General features: G+C 39.3%; 1 protein-coding gene across 5 annotated transcripts in view; it reads right to left on the bottom strand.

Annotated features, from left to right (window-relative positions):
* LOC109854336 (hemicentin-2-like) overlaps positions 1-16,735 on the bottom strand; it is a 139,871-nt gene that overhangs the window by 10,568 nt on the left and 112,568 nt on the right. For all 5 annotated transcript variants that reach the window (XM_020427315.1, XM_020427316.1, XM_020427317.1 and 2 more), the window contains 5 exons: positions 11,639-11,822; positions 10,196-10,331; positions 7,856-8,064; positions 511-780; positions 206-314 (listed from right to left, as the gene is read on the bottom strand). In XM_020427315.1, the coding sequence (XP_020282904.1) occupies positions 206-314; positions 511-780; positions 7,856-8,064; positions 10,196-10,331; positions 11,639-11,822 (908 nt within the window). The remainder of the gene's footprint in view (positions 1-205; positions 315-510; positions 781-7,855; positions 8,065-10,195; positions 10,332-11,638; positions 11,823-16,735) is intronic.

The following is a 16,735-nucleotide window of genomic DNA, read 5'->3' as shown; positions in this document are numbered from 1 at the left end:
TGTATGTTTTAAAATATATATCAAACAAAGAGACTCTGATGATATCTGGATGGAAAAAACTTCAAAATATGAAAGAAAGAGAGAAAGACGGAGACAAGTGTGTGTGTGCTGAATGAAGTTTTAACAAAAAAAAAAAAAACGCATATCGAATGATGTGATTACTCTTTGTAAATAAAAAAAACGAAGGTAAACATGCATGGCTCACCTGTACTCGGCCGGCGGCATGGCGTCAGCGTGACATTCAAATGACGCCCCGGAATACAGTAACGCAGTCGTCAATCGCTCCGGTCCGACTACGTTGATCGTCGGTGGATCTGCGAAGAAAATGAAGTAATCCAGTTTTTTTTTTTCAGATTAAAATAAATTCTGAATGCTTTTGTTTTTTTTTAAATGACACTTTCTCGTGACTCGGCATGGTTATAGGACACTGTTCAACAATAAAAAAAGTGTGACACGTATTAAAATAGAAAAGAGAGATTTTGAAAAAATAACACACAGCTGCGCACGTACAGTTCACAGACACCTGGACCGAGATCGGGCTGCTCTCGCCCTCGATGTTGGACGCCTCGCATAGATAAACGGCGGCATGATTTCGATAAATTGGAGAGAACATGAGGGTCTCTCCGATACTGGCCACTTCCGTCACTCCCTCGCCCTTCCTTTTCCTCCAGAGAATCGAAGCCGGTGGATTAGCGTCGGCGAGGCACCGGACTTCGAGCTGATCGCGGCCTTCTTCCAGTTGGCCAGTTGGGACACCGACTAGTCTCGTCTCCGGCGCGTCTAAATTCACGCGAAACGCGCAGTTAATCACGGAGTCCGTAATCGTCCTCCGCGCATATTATATATATATATATATATCGTCGTATCTCTCAGCTATTATGTGCTGCGAGATACAGAATTCACCGAATATAATCTTCATTCGTCTCTAATTCTAGAAACTGCTGCTGGATTCGTGGATTCATGGATTACAGAACGTATCTATATTCCCTTAGACCGAGATCTCAAACCAAGTATCCGTTAATTAAAAACTTTTATACATATATTTTTTGTTACAATTGTGATGAATCAAAGTTTTTACAGTTCCCATATTATATGCAAATTTTTCGAGTTTGAAAGTTACGAAAGATTAATTACGGAAGAGAGATCCAAACAAAACAAAAAAATATTCGAGCATAATTATGACTCTCGACTTGTATTTTGTGATTAACAATATATATATTATTATATACTTTTTAATATTAAATGCGATAAAAAAAAAAAATTCCTCACGAGGTTGCTTCTTCAAAAGTGCGTTCGGTTCATCATTCGATCGTAATAAAAAGCGAGAATAAAAAAACTCTCTCACTCCGCCGCAACAGTTTTAACGAGAACAAGCGCAAAATTACGTATAATTAATCCCGAAAGAGCTCTTTCATATTCATGTTCGCTCGGTAAACAAGAGGAATTTAACGTAAGTGCGGTCAGAGAAGAGGGAGAGAAAGAGAGAGAGAGAGAGAGAGAGAGAGAAAGAGAGAAAGAGAGAGAAGGTCCCGTCATCGCTACCGGCCTTAATCACACCGGAATCACTGGTCGCGGTGTGCGGGAGACCGTGAAAGATAAACATTAGGTACAGGAAACAAACGCGGCACAAAGTTTTCAGATTAAACTGCTCATTAGTGAGTTCGTAATTAAAAGCAAGATCCACATTCAAAGATATTTGGCAGCGCTCGATGTGTTTTCAAGATATGAGGGATTGCAAATGAACATATGTGTATGTAGATGTGTGTACGTGACATATATATATATATATATATATATATATATATATATATATGTATATATGTATGTAATGTAATGCTAATTTGTCACTTAAACACGGCTAATATCTTCGTCTCGGGAATGCATCTCGCTCGCAATTGATTGAACTCGAGCAAAGATACACACAATCCTTCGTCAGTTTTTTTTTGTACGCTGGATATATCTCGATTGGAAGAGAAATGAAATTACGCTAACGCGGTCAATCGTACTATTTGTTTTCCCGATGGACCAAGCGCAAACATCGCGTTGACTTCGCTTCCGCGTTACACCTGATAGCGCCTGATGGAAAAAGCGGACCGAGTCATGCGTGTGTAATTACCTTCTTCGAATAATTAATTAAATCATTGTGCGAGAGCGATGAATTTTGCGGCGCATATTTTGCAAAATTCTGCGAGAGGCAATAACCTTGTTGCCTTGTTATGTGTCTTGTTTCGGGGTATTAATTTATATATATATAAAACTGAAATAAAGAAAACTTGAATAAAGAGAGAGAGAGAGAGAGAGAGCGGGTTTTATTTTAGATTATAATTCATAGTTGTGTTCTCGCACGTTAGTCAATTCTTTAATAGACAATCGATCTGTTGTTATTTATAGCGTTTGCTTTACAACAACGAAAATATGTACTAAATAAACGTTAATATACCTACTACGCTTGTGGAACGTTTAAAGCCGCACATTCTCGGGCGCGCTTTTATCGTTAAAAGCATTGTTTAAATGCATTGTGTATTTTCACGTGTCATGTATGAATTTTTTTTTTATTATTAACGCGATTTACAAAGAGAGAAAGAGAGAGCGATAAATAAACTCTTTTCCTCTTAATTCGCGAACATGTAATTCCAACGGCGGCGCGAGCTTGATACGTACGTTGTAATTTCGGTTGATTTTGATGGAAAATTGGCACAGTTACGGCATCCTATTTGCTAAGTAATGACGTAATTCATGTTTATTTACGTGATATTTATTTAATTTATCGCGGCGCGCGTATAAACCGGAGGCAATTTTCATCAACGAGCTGGTTTACTTCTGCTCTCCATATTCATGTGATATAGGTCATCGTAGCGACCATTAAAAATGTTAAACGGTGTTACGTTTAATGAATAACATTACGTTATATCCAACTAAAATGCGTTACAAACGCATCATGCGCGTACAGCGAGAAGAAACGCGCGCGTTCTATCGGAATTTTATATCCGCGCATCTCTATTAGTAAAAAATTTACTTATTTGTTGTTTTTTTTTTTTTGTTAATAATCCTTTTTATGCAAAATATATATCTCTTTCTATATATATGCATATTGAGATAATATAAGAAGAGACGGAGATAAGAGATAATCGAGATGGAAGAAACTACAAAAGATGAAAAAGTCAGTCTTGCTGATGCGCGGCTGCCGCTCGAATCGAGTCACCAGTTTCCGTTTGAGCGCGGATAGCCAGCGCAGCTGTTCATTTCACGTAACGGCGATTCCGAGATACGCGCGGTGGAACTGACCCGTTCGGAATTTTTAGCTGCATCCTCACTCTCTTTCTCTATTATCTTTCTCCGTACCGATCAGTATCGCGCTCGGCGTGCTTTTTTTTTTCTTTTTTTTTTTTTTTTAAACCGATTTTACATTCTTTTCTGCATGTTCTGCAAATGTACGCACACGAGCAAATATATCGGAAGACTATTACTTTTTTCTCGTAAACATATACTATATACAAAATGCGTAAAATATTCTTACACGATAAACATTGTTTTTTATTATTAGAAACAAAATGTGTGCCGAAGTTTTTTGACATACGTCAAGAGGCACGGCAGTGCCTCGCGTCAAGTTCACGCGCAACAAAAAGTGATATAAAATACAATACTGCAACATTGTAACTGATTTATGTGTTTATCGAAAATTGAAGAGATCGAACTTTTGTTCTAATTTGGTACAATTGTGTAATTATCACTCTATCGCTGTATATAGTTAATTTGCGTCAACATAATGGGCAACAAATTAACCGGATGAAATTGCAAGCGGTGTAATATTACACAAGACCTCTGGAACATTTCGAGATATGGTTTACAAAATTTATACAAATGGAACGCGCGCGCGGGCTTCTCGGGACAATTTCGGAACAATTAATACGCAAACAAGAACAAAAATTTCAAAATTTTCTCGCGAAAAATTTTTCCGTCGAATTACTGAATTTTTTTTGTTTACGCTCTATTAATCGAGATGTGTACCTACTCTGCGATTTTTTCACTGCCGCGCCGCGCGGCGAAACTATCGATTATTTGAAAAATCTTTTATTCAGTTGTGTGTGGAAGCTCTAACGTTATTTCCATATTCCCGCGCATCGTTGAAGTTTACTCAAGAAAGACTGAGAATTACGCGCGAACGAGTAACATTCGCTCGTAAGCGCCAGCTGGTACTTCGCATCCGCGTGCTGGAACACGCATCGCAAAATGGTTGCGATGAAAGGACTTTGTGGAAGATAAAATTTTTTTTTTTCAAGGAGATTGGACCCTCTCTTTCTAAAATTTTAGCATTTTTACGATTCTCACAAGCGCCAAAAATATCACGCGCAAATAATATACACGTGTCTATTTTTAAAGAAGATAAACTCTGCAAAAGAACACATGTTTCGAACGACACGTTACGAATCGCTATACGGAGAGCAGTTTCGAAGTTCGTGATTGAACCGATAACGAGTTAGATAATTTCTCACAGCACAAGTAATAATGACACAACTTCCGAGAAGCGACTCACGACTCGAATGCAATAATGTATATGAAACTATTATCGCGATTGCAAGAAAAGACCGTAACGTTGCATCTATTCTCGGTAATGGCAATTTTCAGAAAGCGAGGCCGCGATTTCGAACGGATCAATGAGTATTCATTCGGCCATATTTCGATCAGTTCTTTGAACAAACTTTAAACGATTCTGTTTGTTGCAAAATAAAATTACATACATTCTATATACGGTGACAAGCGAATATATGGTAATAAAAACAGCATAAAAATTGTGAGATGCTCACGACAGAACATCTTTTTGTGAAAATTTTGTTAATCCAGCGATGTGATCTAAATTTTATTTCTTGGAAAAAGTTTCAACACAAAAACTTTGCAAAAATATACGAAACGAAAGAATTTCTTTCAAACAGGTGAAACTCTCGTGTTACACGTCGATTACGTTAAAAAGAAAAGTTAGCATAAATTACGTTATTTTTGTAACTTGGAAAATTTTTTTATTATTGTTGCAGCAAGAATTAACGATCGCTACTTATGCAACGGAAGAACATTGCGCTTTAGGCCCGGTAACTTCTTTACTACGTGCGCCATAGAAATCGTTTCGTGCTCGCCCGAGGCTTGTATGCTGACCGAAATATGGCCGAGCCACTGACCCATTCGAATTGGTGTTACGCTCTGTAAAAACTGCACCCGACAGACTGCATCCTCTCGTTAGCAAGGGTAAATCCCCGATTCGCGATCGAAGCAGCATCGGCACGGAACACATCGGCGCTTTGAGGCGAACTTTTCAATTTGCGCTGAAAAGTCCAGCTCGGCTAATGCTTACAATCAATACACTCGTAGCATGCATACGCATACGAACAAACACATATATGTGTGTATATAGTATATTGTATATACATTCCAGATGTATATATATGTGTGGACATATATATGGGTGAATGGGCACACACATGTCCCCAAGAGAGCTGCGACGAGACTCGGAATCGAATTTGCGGCGGGAATTATAAATTACAGAGTGTGGAAGGGAGGGAGGAGAGAGAGAGAGAGAGAGGAGAGAGAGAGAGATGTTATTGGAGACGATATTAGGAATGGTAATAGGCGAATCAATTTTTGACGTTGCCCCACATGATCGAAATTACATACCTCGATGGAGCGAGTCGGATACGTTTAACTCACGATACCTGATGTATTTCAAAACCGTTATGTAACGGTTATAGTAGTAATTTAACATTCATAAACAATTGGAAATATTTTGAGAAATTGTGTAATTTAATATAATCCATGTCCAAAATATGCAGAAGAAAAACAAAATTAACGGTATGACAAATTATATTATATTATCTGGTTTTTTAAGTTTATTCTATTATAAAACTAAATAACGAAAATAAATTTTATTTTTTCGGGGCATTAATTATGTGAATATTTGTGCGGACATTTTATATACATATATATATATATATATATATATATATATTTAATGAAATCAAACAGAGAGATTTTATCACATAATATAAACCTATTATTTACGTGCTGAATGCTAAAGTCAAACGAATTCGTTACGGTTTGCGTTTAGCAATTTTAATAATTTATTTACAATGAAAAAGTGAAACTTCAAAAAAAGATTTTTAATTTACCGCGAGGTAACGCATATATATTTATACTCACGTATATGCACGCGCGCGATGCTTTTTCATTCTGTCCTCCAAATTAATTCGCATGTGGGGAAAGGCAAACTTTCGTGTGCGCGAGATCCAATCTAGTTAACGTATTAATTATCCGATACGATCCTATCGAAACTGTTCACCAATTAATGTTACATAACATTGGATTTAACAATCAATTCGATTTCAATATGTACACACAAACAGGGTGTCCCAAAACTATTGATTTTAAGAAAAAATCAGATTCTTTGAAACTCTGACGAAGACAAAACAAATTCTAAACCGAGAATAGCGACGTTATTATAATTGTTATTAAATTATGTTAATTGCGAGGAAGTGCATTAAAATCTAAATCTCCTTAACATTTAATCGGACGTCAAGGTTAAAACACGCACGACAACACGAACTAATTTGCGAGAGATTGATAAGAGAGGAAGCGGAAGAGAGACAGACAGAGAGAGAGAGGAGGAAACTCACAGAATTTCCTGCAACTGCGCGTGTGCGCGCGCGCGCCTATATGTGAACGTATTCAGTTAAATCGATGCATTGTTGAGAGTGGTCAGGGATGCGAACGGTTTTGAGGTCAGTGTGTTATACGCCACGCAGGTACGGTGATTTTTTGTGGAATTGCATTTTTCGTGGAAAATCGGACATTTCGCTGGTCGAAATGTTTTTTCGCAATTTGATAAAACAAAAAAAAGATGTACACTACGCTAATTTATATTCACCTGACTTTATTTATTTTGATACTGGTGAAAATTAGAGAGAACGCGCGAGTTTTTCATTCTGAACTGTAATTGTACGACATGTATACAGATGTGTACAGTAGAGTTGTAAGAAAGGTGTGTGTTCCAACGTGTATATATTATCTAGCTTATTCTACTGTTAGCATTATGCATACTACAAACTTGTTAGCCGGCACGATTATGCAAAAAAAAAAAAACGCAATCTTAACTTCTCTCTCTCTCTCTCTCTTTCTGTTTTCTTTCTTGTGAATTTTATTCCATCGTTTTCTCTTCAAAGCAGTTTTTCTCGCAATCATGAATAAATACAATCGAAGCAAGTATTTTATTTTATATCTAAAAAGTGTTTATTACAGTGACATTTGAGATTGAAATTTAATAAATATCGTATTCATGAAATGTACATCTCTTTATGATAGAAATATACTATATAATACGAGCACAGTTGAATGATTTAATATCGATATCGGTATATTTAAAAATGCGAAAAATTAAAATTGCAAAAATACGAAATTTAATACGAGCTCATGTAATTGACAGAGAATTCACACATTCAAGCAGAGAAAATTGTAATATATTGTTAATATAGTATTCTTTTTCAAAATCTTTCAGATGCAAATAGAAGAAGAAAATGTGTAATAATTATTAATTATACTATTAATTATTACTCACACACATTTATCGCGTATACACTATCTTTCGTTGTCTTTCGTTTTTTGAAGATTACAATTTTACTCTACCTTCGATTCTAGATAAACTTTCAAATTAATGGCTTAATAACAGGTTTAAAATTTATAGAGAAGCATTGAAAAGTTTCAATTTCAGATAAAAAGCTAACATTGATCTCGTCCGATTTCGGACTTTCGGACTTTTCGAATCTTTTCCGTGCTTCTCTTCTCTACGTTTTGGAAGAAAATCGCGTCTACTTACATCGCACGTCGAATCTTACTTCGGTGCTGGACGACATTGTGGGATTGGGATACGCTGGATGAATGGCGACGCATCTGATCGCTTGGCCGTAACGTGCTCGCTCGGCCAAAATCTCACAAACACTGTAGGTCGCCCAAGTGCGCGGATTATCTACCTCGGTCGAGTTTACTTGAGGTCGCAGCGTCCTCACTTCGGTCTCACCAACATACCTGCATATCGCCCGGAAAATTTGCATTTCCAATGACCGTTCTGCAACAACTCTTACTCACTCCCCTCGTCTCCTCGTCATATTCGTTAGGTCGTGTTTCTCTCTTTCTTTCACGCACACAACCACACACACACACGCACACGCATACATTTCTCTCACTGTTCTACCAAATGCACTTACTCTCCTCTTTTGCTTCGCAATCTTCCAATCAAGGTTCATCGGCACGGATTGTTCTGTATTTTCAATTTTGCGAGTTCCAAACGGCAAGTTTCTCACACATTAAAATTTTCATTTTCAGTTGTGTTTGATGTGAATAAAAATATATAAATATAAATAAACGTAAACAATATTACATCTCCAATGTATCTTTCATAAAATCTTCAACAACTTGTTATTTCTATGTTTTCTATCTTTTATTTATGTTATACAAAAGAGAAGGCAAAATTAGCATAAGAGAAGAGAGCGCTTGAAAATACAATATTTGCAAAACACATCAAAAGATGAAATAATTCATGTCGTTGAAGTTTTGAAATGTTTGTCGAAAAAATTTCGAACAAAGTTTCGAGAGATTTTAAGTTTGAGAGATATGTAATATCAATTTTTTAAAGATACAAGTCAATATAAGATAACAAATTTTTTTTTACATTATTGATTAATAGAAGCGAAATAAAATGTTTTGCTTGACGAACGTTCCAAACTTCAACGTCATCGAGAATTTATTGTTAAACTTGCAAGAAAACGACAGTAACACACAATGTAACGATATAACCATCATAATAACAAATGTAATTACTATGACGATTATCTTGTTCGTCGACAATTGTGTGTGTCTTTGGAATATACAAAAGCTCAATGCCACGAATTCTGCATTGATTGCTCTCTCTGTCTCTCTCTCTCTCTCTCTCTCTCTCTCTTTCTCTTTGTCTTTCTCTTCGGTCTCTCTACTCAGTCATAATTAACACGGTTATGCATACACATATCCCACACCGCGCCGCGTATGTCAATTAGGATAATTCCCAGTGAGTAAGTGGATAAGCGAGAGAGTAGCTGAGGGCAAGTGCAGCGGAGAACGGATGCCTTGCTGAGGGACCTTGTCTACAATTTGAAGCGCGTTTCGATGTCCTTCGAGGATATTGTCCTGCTAATCGAAAATTGCAAGGTTTAAAATCGAATGAGAGAGAGAGAGAGAGAGAGAGAGAGAAGAGAGGGAGAAGAAAAATAAACCCACGGTGTTTGTTCCATCGCATGAAACTATCGCTTTTGTTTCTGCGAGCGTTTTTCTACTCTCAGAACAGCATTGCGTAACGTGCTAATCTAAAATAAAAAAAAAAAAAAAACAAAATCCAACTAAAAAAGCTCCGCCCTTCTCGCGCCAAGTCTCCTTCGCGTGACACTCATCGACACATCCGGTGTTTTCCCGCCGCTCGAAATGCAGCTCCGATGTAGCTCCTTAATTTTGCTCGGCGTGCGATGCAGAATGGATCATGATTATTCATGAAGCGCGTGTTTTCCGCCATCGACAGCGTCCTCGATGCATTTACGTGGAATCTTCGTGCAACGACGGGGAACAAGTACTTCAATAGAAGACATGAAGAAGAGACGCGTTTGTGAAGGTAAGAAGCGCCACGGAATCAATAGTGTGTACATAACGCAAAGATCACCGGGGAGTTACCACCGAAATCGAGAAGAGAAAACTTGCTATTAGATGAGAAAAGAAAAAGAGAAATTGTGCGATTTAATTAAATGGATTTTCTCTTATATGTTATTTTTTAACAAACACTTCGTTCTCTCTCTCACACACACACACGCACTATTCTAAGATAAAACTTAAACAAGAAATTCAAATTTACAACATATTGCGTGCACCTCCTCTTTTCTTTCTTCCTCTTTCTATTAGCAATATATTCCCTTTAACTTCTCGAGGCTCGCGAGCTTCCGCCGAAATTGCCGAATGAATGCGTTTGCAACGAGCAACGAAATGAGCAAATGAGCGGAAGAAACGCGACTATAACAAGGACGGGGGGGAGGAGGGAAAGAGAGAGGCGAGCGAGGCACGCGAAGCGAGAGATCGCGTCAAGCGAGGGAGTCGCGCAAGTTAAGTAGTACGGAATCTACGTGCAACAATTACGAACCATTTAATTAGAGGCGAAGGATTCCCATACCGCGCTCTGCAAGTGAGCGTAGCGATCTCACCTGCTCGGGCTGTCACGTTGCTGCCGGGGAGAATTAGACGGTCGGCGTACTCTATCTGCGGTCGCTGAGGACTGACTGGAATGAGAAAATTAGCACAGATTAATCTTGCAAGTATCGCAAGATGTCGCGCGCGGTTTCCCTCTTATTTCGAGACGTTACCGAGACTTATCACGCGCTCTCTTGCTTCTGAAAAAAAAATCACTGTCGCGCGTAGATTGGATCGCGTGCGAATTTATGATCTCGAGTGCGAGAAAATGGCGCGCCGCGTTAAACCAACAGTTTAATCCGAACGTAAGTTAACAAGATCGAAAACTTTGTACGATTTCTCGTATATGACGGCCACCAATTTTAATCGTATAGCTGTGAAGTGAGCTGCACCTAAAGTGCTTAAAAAAAAAAAAAAAAAAAAAAAAAAACAAAACAAAACTCGCGCAGGAAGCAGTTTTTACAAATAATATTTTTTTCCCGTAGAAATTTAACTAAAGCAAACTCTTCCTTGTGCAAATAAAATATAAAACAAAATATCGATTGCCCCCCGTTCAGAATATTGCGAATATGGCTGTTGTAAATATTATAAACGTGTGCATGCCCGGGTGTTGCATTGCAATTGATTACAGATAAAAGGATTTCGCGTCCCAGTGTGTAATTAACTCTATTTGGTGCAACGCGCAAAATAACAAAATCTCGTTGCTTCATTGCTAATTGTGTCGCGGGATTATCAAGCGAACGAAACACAACAAGGAAGTTTTGTCCCTGTTTTGTATTGCACAAATTAATCGGAGTATATATCCGGCGTAATACGGCACAATTCTCGGACAAGAAACGTAAATCTGACGTTAATATTGTCGGGAAGAAAAAAAAACACACACGCGAGGCACGCATAAAGAGCACACAATTGAGTGATGTAATTGCGAGAGGATGCAAGTAATGTTAGCGCGAATTTACATATGTGTTTATCGAATGTAGAACGGAGTTCGCTGCGAGTGTGCGACGCGTCGCGAGTCGACAATATTACGTCGATTCTGATGTTTCGTCGCGCGAACACAACCGGCTTTCAAAATCAAATTCGTCGTGACAAATATTAATGCGAGGAAAACAAGCTACGCTCGATTCAGCCAAATCGCGCGCGATTCGGTTTCTCAATAATCTCGCGCCGAAATTAGCTATATGAATTATCGTTGCGTACATATGTGCGACATTATCCAACAACCGATAACATAACACTGAGAATAATCTCGGTATCTTGAATAAATATACAAAACAAAAATACGCGCAGAAATTTGAGATTATAATAAAATACTTTTTCACTCACGTTGTTAACGTTGTTAACGTTGTGTGCGAGAAAGAAAGAGAGAATAATTTTCTCTAAAACAAACACTTACCTCTGACAACCAGCCTCGCCGGTTCGGATGCTAACGCGTCCTGCGTCGTGAAATCACTGGCGGTCACTTGGCACTGCCAAAGTCCGTCGTCGAACTCTAACGCGGCTGATCTAACCCACAACGAGCAATCGCCGATGTCCGGCGATCCTACCCACTCGTACTTCTTTAACTGCATGCCTATTGGCTAGATAGAAAAACAAAGCGAAAGTTAAATCAAATTATTATTAAATCTGTGCAACGTTTATTTAATTAATTACGTAACTTGTTTCAGTTGCGCTTCTCGCGTAAAGCAAAATTATTTATATATGCGCGTATACACAACAATTCGTCGCTCGATAAATCGTTGCGCGAGAAAATTAAGACAGAAGCTTCGAGTAATTCCCTCACCGATGAATATCCTGGAATAGACAATAGTTCACGCACGTCAGCATCTTCCGTTTGCGTTACACCCCCAACCGCTTCTCTCTCGCGTTACCGGATTCCTCTCTCTCTCTCTCTCTCTCTCTCTCGATGCACTTTACCACCGTTCGTCAGCCCGTTCTCGATTGTGCCCTTCCTTCGAAATGAATCATCGGCTCGCGACGACCCTCGATCGACTCGTCTTTCTTACGGATTAATTCGCTGCTGTAACGGAAAGTGCGGCTCCAGCAACTTTTGTAGTCATAATGTGGCGGCTGTAATTCAGCGATCGATTGCGCCGTCTCTCTCTTTAATCCCCTCTCTTTGCCTCTACGGTCTTAAAAGTTTCTTTCACTTCGGCCGAGTAAAAAAAAAAAAAAAAAAACAAATCGAAGAAAAAAAAACGAAACCTGTCTCTATTCTTGCGAACTTGATTACAAATTTCTCGTAATGATTTTTCACGATTAATTTTTGCGCGGAACTCGGTCGTTTTGAGACGAACGAGTGCGGCTTTAACTTCGGGTTTCTCCCGGGACGCAATGAGAGCTCCGTTAACTATGATAGGAGGACGCGCCGTCGCGCGCGACTATATTAGTAATGAGCGGAGTGGTGTTCCCTGCGGAATGCGCAGTTTATCACCCGGTGGCAGACACAATAATACAATGGCGAAATCCAAGCGAAGATTATTCGCACGTAGACGAAGAGAGAGAGAGAGAGAGAGAGAGAGAGAAAGAGAGGATATGCGCCCTCAGGACAAGAAGAATAATGAGCTTGCTGGAGCGCGCGCGCGCGTTCTCGCGCCCGCTGTTGGAGCGAAACGACGTCTAGGTGTCCCTGGTGTACACTATCAGCGCGAATTAGCGTCTTAGGTCATTGTCGGATTAATATCTCGCGTCGTATCACACACGAATAATCTCCTTTTCATTCTGTCGCGTGTTACAGACGTGTCCGTCGCGTTATCTCGAACTCTCTCGCGCGGTCGGTCTCTTTCGTATATGTATATACGCGCGCACACATACACACATGGAAGAACGCAAATATTTTAACAATAATTATACACAAAATAATACCAATAACACTATTTATTATTATGGTCATATTACCGCGATAAAACAAATTTGCAATTATTTCCAAATGTTATTACATTTTGAAATTATACCGAACGCTTTGCTGCATTTGCATATTTCAAAACAATTTAAACGTTCGCAACGTTCTATGTACAATTTTCGAACGCATCATGTTCGCGAGAAGAGCGGACACTGAAAGCTTTCCGATAATCCGACGAACTAACCGACTTACCGCAAATTAAGCATCCAACAAGCTTTTCAAAACGCACACTCACTCATCGCTAAAATATCGTCGCTTCTCCAACGCGGAACAAGAGATTTTTCGAATGCGCGAATCGACTAAAAAGGGCACGTAGTCTTTCCTATCTTCCTCGAATATTCCTCCTTCGATTTCTTCTGAAAATCCTTCATACATACAAAGAGCATCCAACGAATTTCCAAGTTACAAACTTTTCGACGCTTCGTGGAGGATACTCCACGAGAAAGCTTGCGCGACGAGATTCTACGGGGAAATTTTTGTAAAAAAAAAAAGAGCGAGAGAGAGAGAGAGAAAGAGAAGAGACGGAACGGTTAGGGTTACCGCCACCGCAATGGTTTATCAGTCTACGTTGTACGATCTATTTCGTTGCTTTCGAAGAGATTGCCATTGCCGTCTGCATTACTTCGGGGTTCGCTCTCTCGTGTTATCGGGGCCTTTGGCCCAAGAGTATGTGCACCCTTGGCCGTTCGCCGTGCCCGTTTTCCCTGTGTTTGTACACGCGCGCGCTTACACGTTCGTTGTGCGCGTGTGTACGTGCGCAGTCAGCCAACGTGGAGGTGAGGTCGGGCAGGAGCGTGTCTGCGGGTGCATTACGCTGATTGCTGGTCGCGGCCTCTCCGGAGAACACAGAGAGAACAGCAAAGTGGGCGGCGAAGCGGGAAGGAGGACGGCTTGGCGGGCAGGGACGAAGACGGTCGGAAAATGCTACAAGAAGGAAGAAAAGAGGTCCTTTCTCTTCCCCCGCTAAGTAAGCGAACGGTTGTGCTATATATATATATATATATATATCCCCGGCGCGCACGGATTTTTTAATCCTTTCAATGAAGAGCGTCGACGACTTCTCCCGAGGAACATTCGAATGTTTCTGTTTTTAATTCTCACACTTTTTTGCGCCGGGTGCCAATACGAAATCGACTGGTCGCTTCATTCGCTTTATAGCTGCGAAGAGAGTCTTGATAACCTGTCGGTGATGTTATTAATGCCATTAAGTTGAAGATTTTTTCTTTTCTTGTTTTTTTTTCTTTTTTTATCAGAATTCTTTTTTCTTCTCTCTCTTTCTCTCTCTCTCTCTCTCTCTCTCTCTCAAAACAATGGCGAAACATTCGTTCGCACAAGAGGTATTTTCGCGAAATTTATTTTGCACGAAACGACGTCTTTTCAATTCGTCTTTTCTTGCTCGCGATCATCGCGTGTCTGCAAAGAGATTTATCGACTTAGGTCGATCGAGATGGAGAGCGTACCGAAAAAATGTGTGCTATATATCTCTGGATATTGGGGCGCAGGTATTAATGTGGAATTAATTCTTTGAGAATTCGCGATTCCATCGGTCGAGAGACGACTGCTCGGGATTTTTCCACCGGCTGCGTTTTTGCGCCATCGGTTTGCAGCATCAGAGGAATAAAAAGAAAATCGAACGGGTTTTGCTCGAAGCAGCATTCGCGTGAGTTACTACCGCGTATATAGTAATTGGCACATAAATTGTATAAGACGTGGAAATAATAACGTTAACTTTGTTAAGTTTTGTTCGATCCATCGCTCCACTTTTTAATTAATTTAACATTTGATAACAAAATCAATGTTCTACATTCTCTTATTATCATCATAAAAAAAAAAAAAAAAAAACAAACGTTCAGTGTTCAAATCGAAACGTTTAAATGTCAAAACCTATCTTGATATTTTATTGACATCTCACGAAAGGCTAAATCAGCACTCTGAGATGTCGCGTCTCGAAGGACTTACAAGTTCAGAGAGAAAGACTATTTCGGTGTGTTTCGACGCGTAAATCGGATGTGTCAGGATTGAACCCGATGTCGCAGAAAGTGCGCAAACAACAATGCGCACTGAGCGAAACAAACGGAAACGACGTCGTCGGAGAATCTAGAATAGGAAATGGCGAAGCACGCGCGCATACATAAAACAGAGACGGAAAGAGAAAAAGAGAGAGAAAGCGGTGATGTAAACAAAAGTAGCTCGTGAAGAGAAAATTATCTCACTCTTGTTATTTACATCTATCATAAATATTTACTTTCGAGAAAAAGAAAAAGAGAGAGAGAGAGAGAGAGAGAAAGTCAAGTTGGGAAGAACGACAGAGGTCGATGGGTGCAGAGTGTGCGGGAGAAAAGCCCAGGAGAGGATATTTGGTTGAGGAAGTAACGAGAAACCGCGCGGGGCATAAATCTTCGGGCTTTCGGAGGCGATCTCGTTTCAGGATCACCCGCTGCGAAAAAGCCTTCGTCTCGCTGTCTGAGATGGTAATGCGATATTCAGGTCCTGGACCCACCCTCCCGTCCGTTTACCATCCGGTCGGCCACTCTCACCGGAGTCTGAAGAACATCGAGCGATATTTGCATTGTTGTTTCCGGTAAAGAGAATCCCCGTCCGGAAAGATTCCCGGTGGAAAATTTTTAAAGAAGGGGAGAGGGTCTTTCTCGTTTATCCGAGAAGCGTTTTCTCGTAAAAACGAACGCCCCCGGCGCGTTCAGAAAAATCTGTATTATTTTATAAGACGATTACTCGCGAATGTGAATCGCCGCGCGAGTAATTTTTTCTTTTAACGGTAACGAGTTCTTGAAAAAAAAAAAAAAAAATGTTACGACATACGAAGATGGTTTAATCGTAAGTATAAAGTAAAGAGATTGTGTTTAGCATAGTTTTACATTAAAATTTAAATATCTTCTCATGTTATGCGCGCCGTTGAAAAGTTATCGTGCTGTTGAAAATCTGTTTCGGATGGAAAAATCGAATTTTCAATCCGAAACAGATTTTCAACGGCACGATAACTCAAAAGTATCAAACGTGTTTCGAAAATATCTTCTCTCTCTTATTATAGAATCGAATATTCAACGGCGAAAAGTTATTTGCTTCGCAGAGAAGTTGCGGATGAGAAGCCGCCAGGCACACCCTCCCGCTTGCTATCCCAAGAGAGCAGGGCGCTATATTTAAGAGTTCTAAATTTATGACATATGTAACATGTATGTGTGTATATATACATATATATATTTGCATATATATATATATATTGAACTGCATAAAAGTGTATTGTAATACAAGCAAATATGTACTTTTGTGTTGCTACACGTTGCTTTTATATGCTCTTTGTTTATCCCCTTTATCTCTCTTTTATATCCAACGTCGAATTCGAGAGATATTCGATTGTAACGCACATTGTTAATTAAAAGTAATTAAACTCTGTTATTTAATTAATGTACAAATAATTAGCAGCTAAACAAATTTACGTAAATTCGACAATATGTTTTGTAATTACTGATAATAATCGATGACAATTAAAGAGTGCAATTTCATATGAGGATTACAAGATGTGTGTTACATTTTGATTAAATTCTCGTGATCTTTAATCTAAACAAAATAAAA

The sequence above is a fragment of the Pseudomyrmex gracilis genome, unplaced genomic scaffold, assembly GCF_002006095.1.
Source record: "Pseudomyrmex gracilis isolate BER0280 unplaced genomic scaffold, ASM200609v1 scaffold_63, whole genome shotgun sequence".
NCBI lineage: Eukaryota > Metazoa > Arthropoda > Insecta > Hymenoptera > Formicidae > Pseudomyrmex > Pseudomyrmex gracilis.
The sequence above is the reverse complement of the archived record's forward strand: the minus strand, read 5'-3'. Positions and strand labels throughout refer to the sequence as shown.